At 53.3% G+C, this 20,384-nt stretch overlaps 1 protein-coding gene across 1 annotated transcript; it reads left to right on the top strand.

Annotated features, from left to right (window-relative positions):
- Positions 1–569: 569 nt before the first annotated feature.
- NENF (neudesin neurotrophic factor) lies at positions 570–7,143 on the top strand. The gene is given in 4 exon segments (NM_001076419.1): positions 570–749; positions 4,631–4,691; positions 5,530–5,633; positions 6,581–7,143. Coding segments are annotated over 4 exon segments (510 nt in total). The 5' UTR covers positions 570–581; the 3' UTR covers positions 6,758–7,143.
- The last annotated feature ends 13,241 nt before the right edge of the window (positions 7,144–20,384 follow it).

Genomic DNA, 20,384 nt, shown 5'->3' with positions numbered 1-20,384 from the left:
GTGGATCTGCCTTCTTCAGCTATGTGTCTTCAGTGGCCTGGTATGTGGAAACCCCAAAAAGCATTTGCTGAATAAATTAATGAAGACATCCTTGCACAAATGTTAGCTATTATTATTTCAGGGTATGTCTTTGATGTGCCCCACCTTTGCAAAAATCCTTTGGAGACCCGAAATTTAAACACAACTGGGAAGAAAAAAAAATCAGCCCAAAGTAAAAATGAATTAAGAAAGTCGGGGTCCTAGGTTATAAATACATCTTCCTAGGTGTTGGAATGCTGGGCTGAGTCAACTCTGTAATCTTAACACAAGGGACTGTTGTGACACGTGCCACTCTTTGGCGAAATTTTCAGTCTGCAGTTTGTAGACCCCATTAACCCAGCTCCAAATTTCCGGTCTCCGGGTCGGGGTGGGCGAGCGCGGGACGCCGCGCGCTGGAGGCACGTTGTCCGGCTCTCGGCTCCCGGCTCGCGGGCCTCCCAGCGCTGGGCCGGCGCGCGCGGGGCGGGGCTCCGGGGCCGCGGGGCGGGCGCGCTCGGGCTCCGCCGCCCAGGCCGCCCCTGGCCCGGCTCGGCGCGCTCACCATGGCGGGCCCCGCGCCCGGGCGGCGGCTGGTCGCGCTGGCCCTGATCGTGGCGCTGGCCGTGGGGCTCCCCACAGCCGGGGCCGGGCAGGCGCCGCGTCCCGCCGAGCGGGGTCCCCCGGTGCGGCTCTTCACGGAGGAGGAGCTGGCCCGCTACGGCGGGGAGGAGGTGAGCGCGGGCCCGGGGACTGGGCCGAGTCCGGCCAAGCGGAGATGGGGGCGGAGACCCCCGGGAGGCCGCGGCGCGCGGGAGAGATTTCCGGGTGCAAGGGAGCAGGCGCAGGCCTCGGGGGGCGCCCCCTCCCGGAGTCCTGGCCCCGAGCGGGGCGCGAGGCCTGCCCGGCCCTCTGTCCAGGCCTGATCGCCGCCTGGGGGCACGGGGAGGTCCCCAGCCGGCGGGGCGCCCATCTCCCCGCTTCCTGGGCCGAAACACCCACCCCGAGCCTCTCCCTCTCTCTTCCCTGGAGCTGTTTCCTTGAGACGCGTTTTGACTCGCAGTCAGTACAGGAAACGGAGAAACTTTTTTGTTTTCAGTGTGAGCATCAGTTGGGGACAGACACTTCTGCCTCCTCCGGGGAAGGGAGAGAGGGCAGCAAGGCCTGTTCCCTGGGCTAGGCGGGCGTGGGGGCAGGCCCAGGGGTGCTCCAGTGTCTCCCTGCTCTTCTGTCTTCTGGCCTCCGTATCCCTGGACTCCTCAAACTGGTTTTTAGTACCTGTGCTCTTGGGGCTAGACCAGAGCTGGGGGAGCCGGCAGAGGGGGAGATCGGAGGTTAGAAACAGAGATGTCCCACCCTCCTCAGCCGGTCAGCACTCCAGGATACCGCTCACAGTCAACCTGACCATTCTGGTTGGTGGGGCCCAGTGTGATGGTTGTGGAGCCTGGGAACAGAGTCCAACTCTGCCAAATTCTCTGAGTCTTTCTCATGAATCTCCAAATCTAGGGGTAATCCTAGGGACCCCCAGCACAGAACCCAAGGGAAGAAAGAGTTCTAAGTGGCGGTCATATCCAGCAGCCATGCCTAGGCTGCAAGATAAAGACCCTTGGTTTTTCATGCAGGTATTATTGATGGGTGCTCAGCTCCGGGAAGGAGAGAGGGAAACTTGAGATGGAAGCAGGTTAAGGGAAAAATTGTTTCCAGGTGTGGAGCCCAGAGGATGTCTGTAGTAAGAGGGGAAAGAGGCAGTTCAGTGCAGCTGGTTTTAACTGCCTTGTGCTGAGGTTTGCCCTGGGTGGTTCTGGTTTATGTCTGTTGTCCCGGGATAATTATTAATAGCATCCCTTTTCACTCTCAGAAGTGTTAACTGTTTGTATAATGCTCATTAGAGCATTAGGCGTTTGAATCATATCTGGGTTTGAGTCCCTTTGAGCAAATAGCGAAAAATCTCAATTTTTTTTAAAAAATCTGTGATACTTGTTATCAGTCAGGGTTCCACCAGAAACAGAACCAGTTAAAAAATTATATATATATGTATGTGTGTGTGTATATATATATATATATACTGGCTGCACCACGTGGCATGCACGATCTTAGTTCCCCAACCAGGGAGCAAATCCATGCCCCCTGCAGTGGAAGCTTGGATTCTTAACCACTGGACCACCAGGGAAATCCCTATATATATTTTTATATATTTTAATTGCAAGAATTGGTTTATGTGATTGTGCAGGCTGGCTAGGTAAGTCTGAATTGAGTAGGTCAGGCTGTCAGAAAGGGCTGGCGAGAAACCTCTGGGCAGGAACAGATCCTGCAGTCCACTGGTGGTATATTTCTTCCTCCTCAGGGAAAACTCAAAGGCTCTTAAGGCCTTTCAACTGATAGCATCAGGCTCACCTCGATTATCCAGGATAATCTTCTGTACACAAAGCCAACAGTTGTAGATATTAATCGCATCTACATAATACCTCTGTACAATACCTAGATAAGTGCTGAATAAGGCTACTGTCACCAATCCAAATTGACACATAAAACTGGCCATCATACTGGCTATAATAAGAGTTTCTACTCTGTGTGGGGGTTTTGTGAGAATTAAATGAGATGGTGGTGTGCAAACTGCTTAGCTGAAGCCTGGAGTAGTCTTCGCGCAGTAAACCTTAGACAATCTTAGCTGGCTATTAATATTATTTTTATTAGTTTATTATTAAAGATACAAACAAGAGGCAGTGTAACAGACCCGTAATCCTCTTACGCAGTTCAGAAATCGAAGAAAAGAAGCTTTGAAAAGCAGAAGGTTTTTTTTAATATCATTTGACAGCAAAACCCTGCCTGATCTGAACGCCTTTGGTAACGGAACCTTGTTGGAGCTACGCAAGTTTATTTATAGACTTTATTTATCCTACCTACGGCGCGGGAGACCTGGGTTCAATCCCTGGGTCAGGAAGATCCTCTGGAGAAGGAAATGGCAACCCACTCCAGTACTCTTGCCTGGAAAATCCCATGGACGGAGGAGCGTAGTAGGCTACAGTCCACGGGGTCACAAAGAGTCGGACGCGACTGAGCGACTTCACTTCACTTCACCTAGTATGACTGTTCACCTTTATGCTTTACTGTGAAATACTGATATCCTTGATGACGGGGTGCTTCCTCAGACCCCCGTGGGTGTTCTGGTATGTGCCTCATGACACCTTTCTAAATCTGACAAGTTCTGAATTGCGAAACACATCTGATCCCCAAGAGTTTCTGCTGTGGGATTGTGGACCTTGTAAACAAGTCGCTCTGAAACACCTAGCGATGAGGTCTCATTTGTATGATAATCATTTTGGATGAACGCCAGGGCAGACCCTCCTGTCCCAGACTCTGCAGTGCACTTTGTGCTGAGAGCTCAGACCCCCAGCAGGGAGCTGCACAGAATCTTCGGTGGACGCTTCAGATTGGAGATCACAAAAGACAGGGGTCCCGGCTGCTGGGGTCTTTCACAGAACCTACTGTGTTCTGGGGGCTTCCCAAGTGGCTCTAGTGGTAAAGAACTGGCCTGCCAACGCAGGAAACACAAGAGATGTGGGTTCGATCCCTGGGTCAGAAAGATCCCCTGGAGGAGGGCATACAACCCTCTCCAGTATTCTTGCCTACAGAATCCTCATGGACAGAGGAGCCTGGTGGGCTACAGTTCAAAGGGACACAGAGTCGGACACGACTGAAAAGACTTAGCATGTTCCATTTTTCTAGATTCCACACATATGTGTTAATATACAATATCTGTTTTTAACTTAAAATTCCTCCAGAGTCCTTACCTGTCACTTAGGAACTACATTTTATTTTCTGTCCTTCCTTTTGAATACCCACAAATATAGCAAACTGTAAAATGTAAAACCCATGGTTACAGCTGCGAGGAAACGGCATTGCTTGTATATTTCTAGCGCCATAGATGGCTTTTTGAAGGACAAACTGGTAAAATATAAAAAGTGATTATGTTGTTCATCTACTTGGGCCCCAGAATTCGATATAGTGAAATAGGCCTCCAGGAAATAGCTCAACACATTAGAAAGTAACTTGAAAGGTATTCGTAATGCTGCCATTATGGTTCTAAGGAATTGGAAACCATCCAGATAAGCCAAAATAGGAGAATAGTAAACAGATACAGCATAACTAAAATACGACAGAGCTGTTTAAGTGACAGCTGTTTTGGTTATTTCAACACATGACAATGTTTGTATGAACTAATATTACCTATAAGAAGCAAAACATATCATAGATCATTTGCACTGATTACAGCCACGTGTGGTGAAAATGAAAGGAAATTTAAACCGATTTAAGTAACTTCAATATTCTTTTGAATTTTTATCTGAATTGAGCTGCTTTAGCTCCTGATTTTTCTTTAAAAGAAAGGTATTGCCGCAGACTTGTCATGAAGCTTCGTAACTTTTCCCAGGTTTTGTGAGTAGGCATGATTCTGCAGGTAGGGTCATGTGCTGGCTGAGGACTGACTGACAGCGGCTGCTTTGTACCTTCACCCACCGCCCCCTGCACTGCCCTTGATGGGAAGAGATGTTACTAACTTGAGCCAAAAGAGCAGGGCTCTCTGCTTCCTCCTCACACCTTCCCTCTTGTTTTCTAGGAAGATCAGCCCATCTACATGGCAGTCAAGGGGGTGGTGTTCGATGTCACTTCTGGAAAGGGTAAGTGGCTTGCTTTCATGTACCCTTACCTCTGGGGGGTGTGGTGGCCAAAGTGGGCGTTCTAGGAGTGAGGGAGCAGACGGAACACAGGCAAGTCCTTTCCCTCCAGAGTGAGCTCATAATTTTTTTTTTTTTTTCTTTTTGGCTGTGCTGTGTGGCCTGCAAAATCTCAAATCCCCGACCAGGGATCAAACCCTGGCTAGACTGCCCGGGAAGTCCCTGAGCTCATTGTCTTTGTCGGTGCTGTACTTCAGCAGTGTTTTTCTAATAATATCATGCTCCTGCTCAGAAGTCTTCTATGGCTCCCTGTTGCCTATAGAGTCAGAGTCAAAATGGATGATTTGCCTTAGTAAAAAACCCTTTACTTAGCAAAGGGTTGAGATCATAGAACACTGTAGAACTTTTTAATGCCCTTTTGTGTTTTCTGTAATGGAAACTGTAGCTGATATCATGGAAGCTGTCTTGTAATGGTTCGTTGTTTATTTAATACCAAACCAAAGACGTATGGAAATAGACTTGGCTTCCATGAGCATTTAGGCAGACAGGACATTCCTCTTGTTTACATTTTAGATATTTTTAAGAGATTGTTTTCATCTTATATTTTTAAAAAAAGTCACCTGTTGGCCCAGCATGTATGACTTATTCCATATTCTGAACTGTGGGACTCAAGCAGATGGCTGGGGTGGCTTGTTGGACTTCCCCTCCTCACTGCCGACCCTCCCCTCAGGCCGGAGTCTCTCCAGAACTTGGGGGGGGTGGTTCTCAGAAGCGCCCCACACCCGCTCCTAGCTGCTCTGTGCACACCTGCTCATATCCTCTTCCGTCCTCCCCACTGCAGAGTTTTATGGACGAGGAGCCCCCTACAACGCCCTGACCGGGAAGGACTCCACCAGAGGGGTGGCCAAGATGTCCCTGGACCCTGCAGACCTCACCCATGACACCGTGAGCCAGATTTTGAGCCTCTGTCAGAGTGCCCCACCTCCTTGGCCATGGCCTTCCCCCTGACACACACACCCCTGGGCAATAGCAAAGCTTCCTAACTAGTCTGTTTACATTCCAGTCCATTCCATGTGATAGCTGGTTGTTTTCTTAAAGTAGAGATCTCACTGTTAACACTCCTGCTCAAAAATCCTCCATGGCTCCCCACTGCCTGCAGAGTCAAGGCCAGACTCTTGGGCACTTGTGATCAAGCTCAGTGGTCCTCACAGTCTGGCTCCCGCCTGCCTTGGCAGTGCCATCCCCCTTACAGTCTGTCCCCCGCCTCCCCAAGCCCCTGGGTGCTTTGCTCTTCGTTTCTGAGACCTACTTCCCAAGCCACTCCTGGTTGCTCAGGGGATGAAGCAGAGGCTCCCCCATGCTCATATTTCTGTGAAGGAGACAACAGCCCTAACAAAGACCATTTCAGGGTCATCTCAGTCATCCTAACAGAAAGGCTGGCATTCATTCCAGTGTCACTCAGATGAGTCAAACTCTGGAGTGACAACATTACAGAAACAAATTAAGAAATTGTGGAGTGGGGAGGGTGTGCAGATCTGTAATGGGGGGAGAGTAGAGAGCAGTGGGAGTCATTCCGGGGAGGAGGTAGCTGCAGACCACACAGGGCGCCCCCCACACCACCTGGGAGCTCTCTGGACCCTTTCATCCCCACGTCAACCAAACCCCGCAACCTGATGTGGCCCCTGCTTCCCCCATCTCCTCCCCCCAACACTCCTGAGCACACAGGTTGGCCTCTTCAAAAGTCAGCTGTCCGCGATTTGATTTTCGAGAGATTTTTTTTCTCTTGCCTGAAGGATATGGGGAGAATAAAGCAGGGAGGAGGCGTGAGAGGCCAGGGCCAAGTCCAATTCATTCATTCCCAACCCTGGGTTTCTTGGGCTTTTCTCCCCAAGACGGGCCTCACGGCCGAGGAGCTGGAATCCCTGGACGACGTCTTCACCAGAGTGTACAAAGCCAAATACCCGATCGTCGGCTACACGGCCCGAAGAATCCTCAATGAGGACGGCAGCCCCAACCTGGACTTCAAGCCTGAAGACCAGCCCCACTTTGACATAAAGGACGAGTTCTGATCATCAGGAGTTTGGCCCTGGGAAGGCAAGGCGGGGAGACCCTCCAACGCGAGATCTCCTGCAAAACAGGCGTTCGGAGCCTCTGGTCACCACCGGCTCTGAACAGAGCACTCGACTCACCTGGAACGCTGAATGGCTCTCGTCACCCTCGGTCAAGTGTTCTGTTCACCCGGGTGTCCTGCCTGCACGCCAGCGGGGAGGTCATGGTGGCCGAGGGGGGATGCCTCCTAGGTGTCAGCGGGGGCTTCGTGGGCAGTGGAATTACAAGTGGCCTTTATATCTTCTTTATATTGTTCTATACTTGTCAGATTTTCTACTGTGGCCGTGTGTACTTTAAGCACCAAAATAAACTTCCTGTTTTTGCGAAAGGAGGATTCTTCCCCGCAGGGCATTTCTTGGAGCCTCATTAGCGCCACTTGTCTCTGCTGGCCTGCTTTCTGTCTGCCTGGCAAGCGAGGGGGCGAGGCGGCAGAGGCGTCCATGAGATGTGGCAGAAAGGGGGTGCATCAGGTGGAAGGGTGGAGAAGGGGAAGCTGAAACTGTTAGTTGCTCACTGGTGTCCAACTCTTTGCGACCCCACGGACTTGTCCCGCCAAGTTCCTCTGTCCATGGGATATTCCAGGCAAGAACCCTGGAGTGGATTGCCGTGCCCTTCTCCAGGGGATCTTCCCTACCCAGGGACTGATCCCAGGTCTCCCACACTGCAGGCGTATACCTTATCGTCTGAGCCACCAGGGAACAAGCCACAAGGGAGAAGGGGAAAGGGAGCTATTAAAGGGCCTGGCTCCTCACCACAACCAGGAGAGCGGTGATGTGAACTGGCTTTAGCCCCACCTGCAGCTGGAAAGTGGTGAGGAGGGCGGGGGTTCCGTGTGTGCAGGGCCTGGCCTGGAGGTGATTCCAACAGCGGTGAAGAACAAGCAACACACTGAACTCAGCTCAGATTTCATAAGGAAAAACTCTTGAGGGCAGGATTTTTCCCTTAAGGGACTTTTGGCAGTGTCTGGAGCTGTTTTGAAATGTTTGGTTGTTAACAACTGTAGGATGCTATTGGTATCTAGTGTGTGGGGATGTTTTTAAACATCCTCAATGCACAGGACAGTGCCCAGAACAAAGCATTGTCTGGTCCAAAATGCCAGTTGTGCCCAGGTTGAGCAATTCTGCGTTAGACTCATCCTGGAAATTTTATAGCAGAGACGAATTTCTTTGACACAAAACTTTGTCTTTTATTAAAATAAATAGCACTTACCCCTCAAGAGAGAATATTATACTAAGCAGAAGACTCTCCGAGGGTGACTGTTGAAGATGCTGATTCCTGTATCCTACCCCCAAGGCTTAGCATTTAGTATTTCTGGGATGCCGCCTGGGAACTGCATTTGTAATGCGCTCCCTTAGAGACTGTGATACACTTGGGCCCAGATGGACTTTCAGGAGCACTACCTCACCAGTCACCTCGGGGAGGACTCATCCCCATCCTTACTAAGGTCCAGGTTTGACCTTTGCTTTACTCTTTGGTGTGTCCAGACTAACAGCGGACTCCTGGGTCCCAGCCAAGAAGCTGGGAGCTCACTGGCCATCCAAGAGGAGTGGGTCTAGACCTTATCAGGCAGGACTCTGTGGCCTGGAATTCAAGAAGTTGTTCATGTTGCCAAGGCGGTCTCTACTGGAACATTTTGCCCTGAAACAGATAGGTTACAACTCCTTGGGGACCTCCGAGAGATGACTTTCCTTTACGTGCCACCAACTGCCAACATCACCAAGCAATGGAAGGGTTAGGATTCCGTTTCTTAGAGCCCCATCTCTGCAGGGTGAGCGAGGTCTCCAAGCCCAGTCCCTGGGGACTTTTCAGGACTCCTGTTTCCCCCACTTCTCTCTTCTCCCCTCGCCTCCATCACAGCACAGTTTCCCATCAGGGTCTTAGGATCCCCACTGCTGGGGCAGTTCTGCCTCTTGCCCTGCTCTGCACTTCAAAGACCGCCTCCCACACCCCAGCAGGGGTCTTCTCTGAATAAGACTCTCTCATCACCAGATTCCAAGTAAGCCTCTGTCAGGGCTGAGCACACAGAAATCTGGGCACCTCAGACGGGCTCTGCTGGAGGTGGGGGCTGGCGGGAGAGGTGCAGGCGGGGAGGGGATACAGCCTGGCCTGAGGATTTGTACCACTGGCCTCTATGGGACACACACATCCCTGGAGCCCAAAGCCCGCTGCCCCATTTATCCCTTCTCCCACATTTGCTTATCATGTCTTCTTCACTTTAAAGGTTTATATCCTCTTACAAGACTCAGTCGGGATGCACCTCTGCCAAGAAGCCTTCCCTTCTGGGGTCCCGTAGAGCTTAGCGCACACCTTATAACTGCCAGGTTTTTAAAAACATTTTTATGGTACTTATTTGGCTGCACCAAGTCTTAGTTGGGGCATTCAGGATCTTTGATCTCTGATCTCCGTTGTGGCACTAAGGATCCTTCACTTGTGGTATGTGGCATCTAGTTGCCCGACCAGGGATTGAACCTGCAACCCTCTCCCCTCCCCTTGCCCCCCACTGTGCATTGGGAACTCAGTCTGAGTCTTCTGCTAGACCACCAGGGAAGCCCCTGTAACTGCCTTTTGATGAGATTGTCTCCTCCAAACATGAAAACATCGAGGGTGGCCAAACTTGCCGGACTTCTTGGGTTTTACACTGAAACTCTCACATCCCAGGAAACCCCTCAGTCCTAAGTAGACCTGGGGGACAGAGTTGCACCAGCCTCTGAGGCGAGAACCCCTTCCAGCAGAGGACCCCAGGTCTAGTGGGGAGGTCACGCATCACCCTGGAATGAAGCAGGAGGAAAGGACCCGTGACCTATACCCAGGAGTGTGAAAGTGAAAAGTGTTAGCCGCTCAGTCGTCTCTGACTTTTTGTGACCCCATGGACTGTAGCCCACTGGGCCCCTCTGTCCATGGGATTCTACAGGCAATAATACTAGAGTGGGTTGCCATTCCCTTCTCCAGGGGATCTTCCCAACCCAGGAGCTGAAACGGGTCTCCCATATAAGCAAGCCTTAGGAGAAGTGAAGGTAAAGGAAAGGCGATGGGAGGTGGATGGGGGCTGGGTTCTTAAGCACACAGGTTCAAGTTCAACCTCTCAGAGTGGACACTCAGCTCCTGGCCTATGCTAGGTGGTGGTGGTGTAATTCATGAAGTCCTTCCCCAGATCTAAGTTCCTCCATCGAGCAGCAGCCCCTCCACACTCCCCCAGGGGGAGCACAGTCAGGTCCTCCTCCCTCCACGTGCTCCCTGCTGCCCAGGCCTCCCCTGCAGGTGGTGCTGAGCCGGCTCCCGGCCCATAACCGGAACGAAGAGGCTTAAAGCTGGACAGGCCGGAAGCAAGGCCCTGGAGCGGGGAACCTCATTCTCCATTTGGAAGACTATTAAGTATTGAATGTCCCATAACAGAGATCAGTGGAGCTGACCAGCTCACAGAGGAGCTGGCGGAGGGGTGTGACCAGCAAGCCAGCTCCAAGAGGTGGGGTCGTGCAGAGGGCACCCTGCCTCGGTCCCAGCCTGGACAGATGACCCCCAGACTCACACACCCCATGTCCTTCAGGCTTCTACTCACCACCTCATAAGCTTCCTGGAGAAAAACTAAGGGTCTGAATAAAGCAGTCTCACCCTCTACACTGACTTCCTTCAAAAGGCCGCTCCTCAAAGCCCCAGGCTCTGGCAAGCATGGCCTACTGGGGCTCTGTCAGCAGACAGAGGCTTCTGGGGACAGCGGCTTCCAGGCCTCACGTGGGCCTGCAGCTGCACAGGGGAGCAGGCTGCCCCACGGCCGGTGGGGAAGCCGTCCAGGCAGGGGTTGGTCCCGCTGGCCTCCGTCCGGGGCAGCGGAGGTAGTCGCTGCCTTGAGGCTGCAGTGTGCTGTTCACTTCTCACGCGTCGCTTCCCAGTCTGTCAGCTCAGCACACGTGGTGTCAGCTCTCAGTGCGGACTCGGCTCTCTCCCCTCGGCTCTCTCCCCTCGGCTCTCGGCCAGGCAAGCTGCCCCGAGCCATCCCCAACAGCGGGTGCAAGGACTTAGCCTCCAGGGGGCAGCCCTCCACCAGCAGGGCTGACACCCGTAGACCAATCCCGCCCGCTGAGGCCCATCCTTCAGGGCTCCTAGGAGGTGCTGAGCCCCAGCTCTGCACAGTGGGAATCCACTCCATAGCACTTTTTTTTTTTTTTTTCTGCCGCGCTGTGAAGCATTCCGGACCTTAGTTCCCTGACTAGGGATCAAACCCATGCTTCCACTGCCGGAAGTCCAGTCTTAACCACTGGACCGCTATGGAAGTCCCCCATAACACATCCTTGAACTGTGCGAGCCCATGGATCATTTCCAAAATGTGGGTCCCTGCACACAAGCCCCTGCTCCGTTTTTGCTTTTGGGGGAGAACCCTGGTTAAGACAAAATTTACTTCCTAAGACATTGACACAATCCCCTTATGCCAAACTTAGGTTTACTAACTACATCTGACCATTGTATAGCACTTTACAGTTTATGAACCTCTCATTCCAGTGACCATGGCTTACAAATCACTCCCAGAACTTAGTGGCACGAACCGGCTATTTTTGGTGCTCAGAGATTGTGTGTGAGGAACTCTGACAGAGCACAGTGGGAACCACAGGGGCCGTGGTGTGAACCAGCTATTCTTAGTGCTCAGAGATTGAGTGTGAGGAACCCTGAGAGGGCGCAGTGGGAACCACAGGGCCTGTGGTGAGCCTGACTGCCAGCAGGAGCTCCGGTCCTCTCCACGTGTAACTTCTCACAGCGCGGTGGCCGGGTTGAGCCTCCTTTTATTACCCAGCCTCAGCACCAGACAGCGTGACTTCTACTTGCCAAGGCAGACACAGAGTTCCACCCTGGCTCAAGGGAGCAATGGGCCATTTTGGGAAAATACAATCTGCGATCATTCCTCCCATGTGATCTCATTAGATTCTCGGAGATGAGATGGTGTCTGCATTTTGGTTTGCAGTACTTAGCTTGGTGCCTGGCAAGCAGCTGTAAGTTCCATTATAGAGCAAATCATCTCGTGGGGAGATAGGGTTTAGCATCAGACTGACCCGGTTTGAATCCTGATTTCATGACTTCCTACCTGTATGATCCTGGAGGAGTTATTCAGCTTCTCTGAGCCTCCGTTTCCTAACCTCCGTTTCCTAACCTTTAAAATGGGGGTGGGGGTGGGATCCAGTATACCTGTTTCACAAGGCTTCTAGGATTAGGCTTGGTCGCATACGTGCATGAGGTGTGCACGTACGTGAGAGTGCACTCCTGACACTGGGTGGTATCACTTTGTCTCCCCGTGTCCATCCCCTTCTACCCCCACCTTAAGGACAATGGCCTCTTGGACTTTCTGGAAGGATCATGGACCGAGGTGACAGCAAACTTTAACTGTGTGTCTGGGGTCTTGGGAACAGGCTCGGGTTGAAGAAGTCAGGCTGACCAGCTATGGCACTTTCTGTCTCTCTGTCTCCCCTTTCCCAGGACACTAGTTGCTCAGCTCAGAACTATGAGCAGCAACCCAGCTCCACTGATGGAATCTGCCTCCAAGAGCTCAGACTCTGTGGTTCCCCGGAAGCCTTGGAGATTCTCCCAGAGTCCCAAGGGCAAGGGGGAGTCGTGCCCCTCCCTATCCGCTCCTGCCAGGGCATTGTGTGGACTCCAGGCATGCTGCCAGAGGCCTGATGTCAGGTGTGCCTGGGGGTACCTGCTGTGGTGCAGCTGTCCCACCCCACCTCCACCTGATGCCCTGGGGCCCTGCCCAGCTTCCTCCCTCGCCCACACTGCCGAAGTTAAGTGACTTCAGTTCTCGAGGGTGCCTCGCTCACAGTCTCCCCTGGCCCCTTGCCCACGCTGCTCCCTCTGCCTGGAATGCTCTTACCCCTTGTCCACGTCGCCTGCAAAGCCTTATCCTGGCTGAGATGTCCTCTCATCAAGGGAGTTTTCCTGGATCCCTCTCTGCCAAGATGGTACCCATGGTACCCTGTGGAAGCATCTGTGTTTAGTTTGTCCATCTCTCCACCAGGCTGAGATGCACTCACCCCGTTCTCAGCTCTCTCCCCCACCTGGCCCACCACACAGCACCTTCTGTGTTTGATGAAATGAATGGGTGAGTGAATGGATTGGTGTTCCCACACCTGGGGCACCCCTCCCCTTGTTATGCCCCACCCCAGGGATGTAGATCTGAATCCTGGACCCACTCCTGAGGCCTCATGACAGCTCCTACCTCCCATCAAGGCCTCCAGAGCCCACTGGGCATTGCTGCTTCCCAGGTCCCTCCTTGACCCACCACTCCTGTGCCTGTCCACAGGCTTGTCATGTGGGAACATGTAAAAATAGTCAGTGGTTCCCCTGGCAACCACCACAGCAGATGGAAACCAGCGTGGACAGTCTCAGAAAGCCTGAGGGTGGAGGGAAGAAGCTGGGCCCTGAGTGTTGGTGTCCAGTGCGGGCTGGGCAGGGCCCATCGAGCTGCCCCTCCTCTCAGAATTCCTGAGGACCACCCGCTCTGATGCCCAAAGGGAAGAAATGCATGAAGGAGCTGCCCCTCTGCCCAGACTACCCACCCCTGTCCGTCCCCACACGGCTGCCCTGTCCCCCCCATGGGTCACTGGGGGTCCTCCATCGGCCGCGCCCCCACCCCCGTCCAGGACTTCTCATGGGGGACTGCCCGCAGGAGACCCAGTCCTGCTGCCGGAGGCCTAAAATCACATGAGCCCATCATGTGCTGAGCTCACCCCAGGCCTCACCCGCACTGTCCGGGTCTCTGCCCAGGACTTCAGAGCCCACCCTCCAGCCAGGTCCGCGACCTTGATCCTGCCAAAACCTCCTCTCTGCTCCGTCTAGGCCATGCCTGTGACCCCACCGCTCTCGAGTGGCCCCTCCAGGGGGACTAGAGGACTTGGGGCTCCTGCCGACTTGAGGTTCTGGAAGCCCCTGGAGTGTGGGAGGCAGAGGCAGGAGCTGCAGAGGGTGCTGGGAAAGATCTGGAAAAGCATGGCCGAAGGGTGAAGCAGCGTGTGCGGCAGAGAGACTGAGGGAAGCTGGGCTGTGGTGGAATCAGGAGAGGGAAGAAGAGGGGCAGCTGAGAGGGGAGGGTGAGAGGCAGAGCCTGGAGAGTAGCCGGAGGTGGGAAAGCGGATGCTCTCAGCCCGGGAGGTGCGCTGGGGTGTGTGGCCTGTCAATCACGCTGCTCCCCTTCTCCCCACTCCTGAGCATGACTCCCCCACCCCCCTTTCCTCTCTCTCCTGGGGTACTGAGTTTGTGGAGGTGACCACAAACTTTGGTCACCTCCACGAAGACAAGCCCACCCTGTGCATGCCCCTCCCAGCTGGACCTGGCCTCGAACCTCCTCTGCACACTCATCCTGTTGGTCACTGATGCTGGGGCCCCACGCGCCTCTTGTTCACTGCTGTCGGTGACAATCGTGAGTGGCACTTCACTGAGCCAGGCGTGAGCTATGCACTGGGTATTCGCCTCTTTGTCTGATCCTCTGCAAGGAGGTAGTAACATGTCCTGGGTGATGAACTGGGTCTCAGGAAGGCTAAGGAAACTGTCAGGGAAATCACACCTCTGACAGTCAACTAAGGGGTGGAGAACTGGGATTCCAATACAAGTCCTATTTCCACCCTACGCTCTTTCCACGCAGCCTCATTCTACCTGAAAATAAGTCTTCCAGAGGAGGCTGACCTCCGGGCAGGTAGAATTAGAATGCAAAATGCTAGGCTGGGGGCTTCCCAGGTGGCTCAGTAGGTAAAGAATCCGCCTGCAATGCAGGATATGATGGTTCATCTCTGGGTCAGGAAGCTCCCCTGGAGGACGGCATGGCAACCCACTCCAGTATTCTTACCTGGAGAATCCTGTGGACAGAGAAGCCTGGCGGGCTACTGTCCATAGGGTCACAAAGAGTCGGACACGACTGAGTGACTTAGCATGCACACACATGATTGGCTACAGGCAGAGATTCTCAAATCCTTGAGGGTCTCTTGAATGCGACTTGTGGACTACTGACATGTGTTACAGGTTCAGGGTGCTGAGCCCTGGGGCTTCACCCAGAGGAGGCGGCGGGGGCCAGGCCACGCGGGAGCTCCCAGCCTGATGGTGGCTGCTACAAACCACTCCAAAGACAGGAGAGGCTACCGATGGTCCTGGGGCCAGTGGTGCCCACCTGAGGTCAGCTAAGCGGTTCTGGGCTGCTTGGGGTCATCACCCCCGAATCCTGGTGCTGCCGCCCGGGGCTCTGAGGTAAGGATTCGAGCTGGATTCTCTCACTATTGATAATGAGGATTCTCTCACTATTGATAATGAGGATTCTCTCATTATCGGATCTCTGAGCTACCTCTGATGATTCCTTGCCTAAGCCTTCTACCCTGTTTTCCCAAATAGCCACGACCCTCACCCTAACCATCAGCCATAACCCTCTCTCTGATCCATATCACTCCACACTCTCACCATTCCCACAGTGCATAGGCAGTTTCCTTTCCACAGTTTATTAATGACACTGGACTTCACACATCCATCTACCAACCAACAGTTCAGTTCAGTTCAGTCGCTCAGTTGTGTCCAACTCTTTGTGATCCCATGGACTGCAGCACACCAGGCCTCCCTGTCCATCACCAACTCCTGGAGTTCACCCAAACTCATGTCCATTGAGTCGGTGATGCCATCCAACCATCTCATCCTCTGTCGTTCCCTTCTCATCCCTCCTTCAAACTTTCCCAGCATCAGGGTCTTTTCAAATGAGTCAGTTCTTCACATCAGGTGGTGAAACACACGCCTGCTATGTGTCCAGGGCTGTGGTAGGCCTGGGGATAGGCTGGGGGCAGGATGAGGTGAAGGAAAGAAGCCAGGAAAACAGGCAAGACCCTGCTCTTACAGGTCCCTGAGGAGGAGAGAGGTGGGCTGAGTTGCAAAGAGGACCAGGAATGCGTGATCTTCCAGGACGCTAGCCACCGCGTCCTGAACAGGACAGGCTGGGGCATGAGGTTGTGCTGAGGTGTTGGGCTTTTTATGCTCCAGTTCTGGCCCAACCGCCCACCACTTGCATGGGATGGTAGTGCCCCCTGGCGGTTGATTCGTGAAACTCTCCAGCAGCTGTTTTGCAAAGCCCTGAGGATTAAGCTCCCCTCAAGAACATCTATTTTTGGTTCCCAATTTTTCCATAATGAAATGCTAACAGGAGCAGCCAAAGGGCTTCTCAAAGGACTCAGAGGCTGCTTGCTGAAGCCCCACATTCTCCGACTGCCTGCTCCCCGGGGGTCAGAGCTGTCCTTCATTCCCAGGTCCAGTTTCTCCCTTCCATTCAGTTTGACTCAAGGGTCCTGAGGCAGCGGCCATAGGTCCACTTTGCCGAGTGTGAGCCTGGCCTCAGGGGGAAGACCGTGTGCACATTCAGAGTGACGTGTTGGAAAGAACACTGGATCCGGGATCAGAAGGCTTGGATGCTCGCCCCACGTCAGTCGCTAACTAGTGATGAGATAATCAAGACAATAATAGCTATGTTTATTCAGTATTTACTGAGTCAGGTGTCGCACCAAGAGCTTTATGTACGTTTCTGACTGATCCGTACAGCAAACCTCTGAGGTTGGGATTATTACTATTTCCATTTTACAAGTGAATAAATCACGGCACAGAGAGGTTAATTAACTTCTCCAAGCTCACAGAGTGTGCGGCAGAGTCAGGACTTAAGTTCTTGGCAGGATCCACAAATTGGTCTTTTTATTTTATTTACTTTTTTTTTTAATTTACTTTTTTTTTTAACTGATATTTTTGATGTGGGCCATTTTTAGTCTTTATTGGATTTGTTATAATACTGCTTCTGTTTTATGTTCTGGTTTTTTGGCCATGAGGCATGTGGGATCTTAGTTCCCCGACCAGGGATTGAACCTGGAGCCCCTGCGTTGGAAGGTGATGTCTTAACTTCAGGACCAGCAGGGCAGGTCTCAGAGTGGTGTTCTTAAATGTCCCCCAGGTAGTTGTGTTGTGGAGCCGTCTTCGGAATCTATGGGGTCTCATCAGTTCTCACATTCAAGCAGTCCAATGCCTTTGGAGGGTCAGAAGGTGAGGCGATGATGCGGAAGAAGCCTAGGCTCGGCCCTCATCCCCCTGCGCGTACAGGTGTACCACAAGCCTGGCAGAAACGCCGCAGAGGGCAGGACAGTCCTCGGCCCACCGTGCTCTCAATCTGGAAATGGTCTGTGGGACAGGAGAGGAACTGCCTCTCTCGACATTCTTCTCGGAATTGGCGATGCCACCCACGCCACTAATTCATAGATCCGTCATCCATCAGTTCATCGCGGTTCATCTAGAACCACTTGATATTGTGAAGTCGAGTCATTTGACAGACACTTACAGAGACCTACTACGTGCCGGGCACTGGGCCAGATCCTGAGTCTGCAGACATGAAGGGGCTGACATGACCCTGCCCTTGGGGGTCTGCTGTCTAGGGGAGGAGACCGGCAACACACCTCAAAAAACAGAACTCCCCCCATGACAGGTGCTCCGAAGGGGATGGAGAGCAGTAGGGTGGCAGAGGGACTCATCAGACGGAACAGGCTGGGGAGGCCTCCACGAGGAGGCGATGTTTAAACGGAGTCCAGAAGAACACTTTTAGCCCATACCTCCTGTTGGTAGGGGCTTCCCTGATAGCTCAGTTGGTAATCTGCCTCCAACGCAGGAGACCCCAGTTCGATTCCTAGGTCAGGAAGATCCACTGGAGAAGGGATAGGCTACCCACTCCATTATTCTTGGGCTTCCCTTGTGGCTCTGCTGGTAAAGAATCCACCTGCAATGCAGGAGGCCTGGGTTTGATCCCTGGGTTGGGAAGATCCGCTGGAGAAGGGGCTGGAGAAGGGAAAGGCTCCTTTGGGTATTCTGGCCTGGAGAATTCCGTGGACAGTATAGTCCATGGGGTTGCAAAGAATCAGACATGACTGAGTGCTTTCACTTTCAGTAGAGGAGTCTCCCTGTGTTTCCTGTGTAATGAGCAATTTAAATGCAGAGGATTCTCTCCCAGGACAGGGGTGGGCACTTCCCCACCATCGGCCAAGATGTCCCTCCAGAGATGGAAATGTTGAGCTTCCTTTTAATACAGGATCTCAAACCAGGGGGCTCTTTGGGGCTGGGGAGGTAATGGGTCCAGGGGCAGACAGTTCAGAATCAGAAAAGTACCCCCCACCCCAGTCAAGGGCATGAGATTGGCTGACTTGGTTCTGACACTCAAGGGGCGTGACCCACAGTCCAGGCTGCAGGGAGAGAGCTTGCGGTTTCTGTGTGTGTGTATCTGTGTGGTATGTACCTATATGTGTGTACTTGTGTATCTGTGTGTGTATCTGTTTCTGTGTATGTACACAGCTCTGTCTGTGGTGTGTATCTGTGTTTGTGGTGAGTGTATATGTGTGTGTGTGTTGGTGTGTCTGTGTGTGTGTACATCTGTGTGTGTGTGACGTGAGTGCCTGTGTGTACCTGTCTGTATCTGTGTGTATGTGTATTTCTCTGTGTATACTGTGTACATATCTGTGTGTATCTGTGTGTGTTGTGTGTGTGTACATCTGTGTGTGTGACATGTGTGTGCCTGTGTGGACCTGTCTGTATCTATGTGTACGTATATATCTCTGTGTATAGTGTGTGCATATCCGTGTGTGTACTGTGCGTGTACTGTGCGTGTATATCTATGTATGTATCTCTGTGTGGTGTGTGTAAATGTGCGTATCTGTGTATATCTGTGTGTATATCTACATGTGTAGCTGTGTTCGTGTATATCTATGCGTGCATCTATGTATTTGGTGTGTGTATATCTGCATATCTGTGTATATCTCTCTGTGTGTGCATATCTGTGTGTGTATCTATGTGGGTAGCTATGTGCGTGTATATCTATGTGTGTATCTCTGTGTTGTGTGTGTATATGTGCATATCTGTGTATATCTCTGTGTATATCTACATGTGTAGCTGGGTGCATGTATATCTATGCGTGTATCTATGTGTGTGGTGTGCGTGTATATCGATGTGTGCACACCCACACGTGCAGGAGAACAGGTTTCCCCTCTCGGTATGCTGGTTTTCTGTCTGTCCCCTTTCTGAGGCGCGGAGTCTGGGACTGGCACGCAGCTTCTGGCTTTGGCGGCGGCTCGCGATTCGCCTCTCTGCGGGTAGGAGGCGCTGGAAGCGGCCTGGCGTGCTGGAGGGAGCCCGGCTCCTGGCTCCCGGTCCTAGGCGCGAGCCGCGCAGCTGCCCCGCCTTCTCCCCGCGGAAGCCGGGCTCCTCCCCGCCGCCGCAGCGAGTCCAGGCTGCAGGACCAGCGTCGTCGCCCTGCCTGCCACCCCAGAGAAGGCCCACCAGCCGACCCGCCCCCACCTCAGAAGTCTGGGCCCAACCCTGCCCGGGAACCCCTGCTCCTGGGTTCTAACGATTCCGTATGCTGCCCTCCCTGGGCTTCCCGCGGCCGCCACCCGCCTCCTACACGGTTAGGTTCTCCTCACCGGGCTCAGGTGGCCCAGCTCCTGTCCTGGCCTCTGGGGGCCTTTCGGGCCCTGGAAAGATCAAAAGCAGGTGCCCCTGCAGGTGGTTATTAATTGCTCTCTGTTGAGAAAGGGGCCAGCTTGTCCCAGAGAAGTCACCGGGTCCGTTCTCAGCTCCTCCCTGGGAGGACCTCCACGTGTCAGGGGGGAAGGACAGGGGGGAGAGGGGACACGTGAGACCCCCGCTCCAGCCTCTTGCACACCCACCCCATCCCACCCTCCTGCCGGCTGGCTGTTCCGCCCACAGAGTGCTCTGGGGGGCCGGGCTCCTCCCGAAGGTCCGGGTGTCCCTCCACCTGGGTGGGAGGACCTTTGCAGGAAAAAGGCACAGGGTGGCTGCCGGCCCCGCGCGGTCACCCATCCCTGTGGCTGACCCATAGGGCTGGCCAGCCAGCAACTGTGTCCCAACCAGGTAGAGATCCATCTGTTCCTGCCTTGGAAAATTCCGGAAACTGAGCTAGCTGAGGGCGCCGCCGGGAGCACTCCTGAGATAACCTCCAAGTGTGAGGGAACCCGGGTGGAAGCTGGGCAGAGTGGGGCGGGGGCAGGACGCTCCGATGCCTTTGGGGGAGGGACAGAGACTGGCTCCTGGGATCCTGGGCCTTTCTGTTTCCTTTTCCAGGAAAGCCTTTCTTTACCAGAAAACCTCTTTTGCTGCAGTTACTAGGCTGAGTCTTTGTTTCTTCCTCCCAGAAAAGCCCAGGAGGTGGATCCTAAAGGGAAGAGAAGAGGAACTTCCCTGGGGGTCCTGTGGCTAAGACTCCACGCTCCCCATGCAGGGGGTCTGGGTTCAATCCCTGGTTGGGGAACTGATCTCACATGCTGCAACTAAAGCTCTTGCACACGGAGATGAAGGTCAAATATCCCGCGTGCTGCAATACAGACCTGGAGCAGCCACCTAAAGAAATAAAAATAAATACTGAAAAAGACACCCAACATGTGCGGAGGATCTCTCTGTGACGGGCAGCGTACTGGGGGCCTGGGCCCACGTGTGACACCTGAGGTCTGGTTAGCATCTCCAACTGGTGGCGGGGAGGGGAGCACAGTCTCAGAAGACAGGGTGGCCCCGAGCCAGACGCCAGAACCTCACAGAATG

This window comes from Bos taurus, chromosome 16, assembly GCF_002263795.3.
Source record: "Bos taurus isolate L1 Dominette 01449 registration number 42190680 breed Hereford chromosome 16, ARS-UCD2.0, whole genome shotgun sequence".
NCBI classification, from domain to species: Eukaryota; Metazoa; Chordata; class Mammalia; order Artiodactyla; family Bovidae; genus Bos; species Bos taurus.
This window is presented reverse-complemented; position numbering and strand designations above follow the sequence as displayed.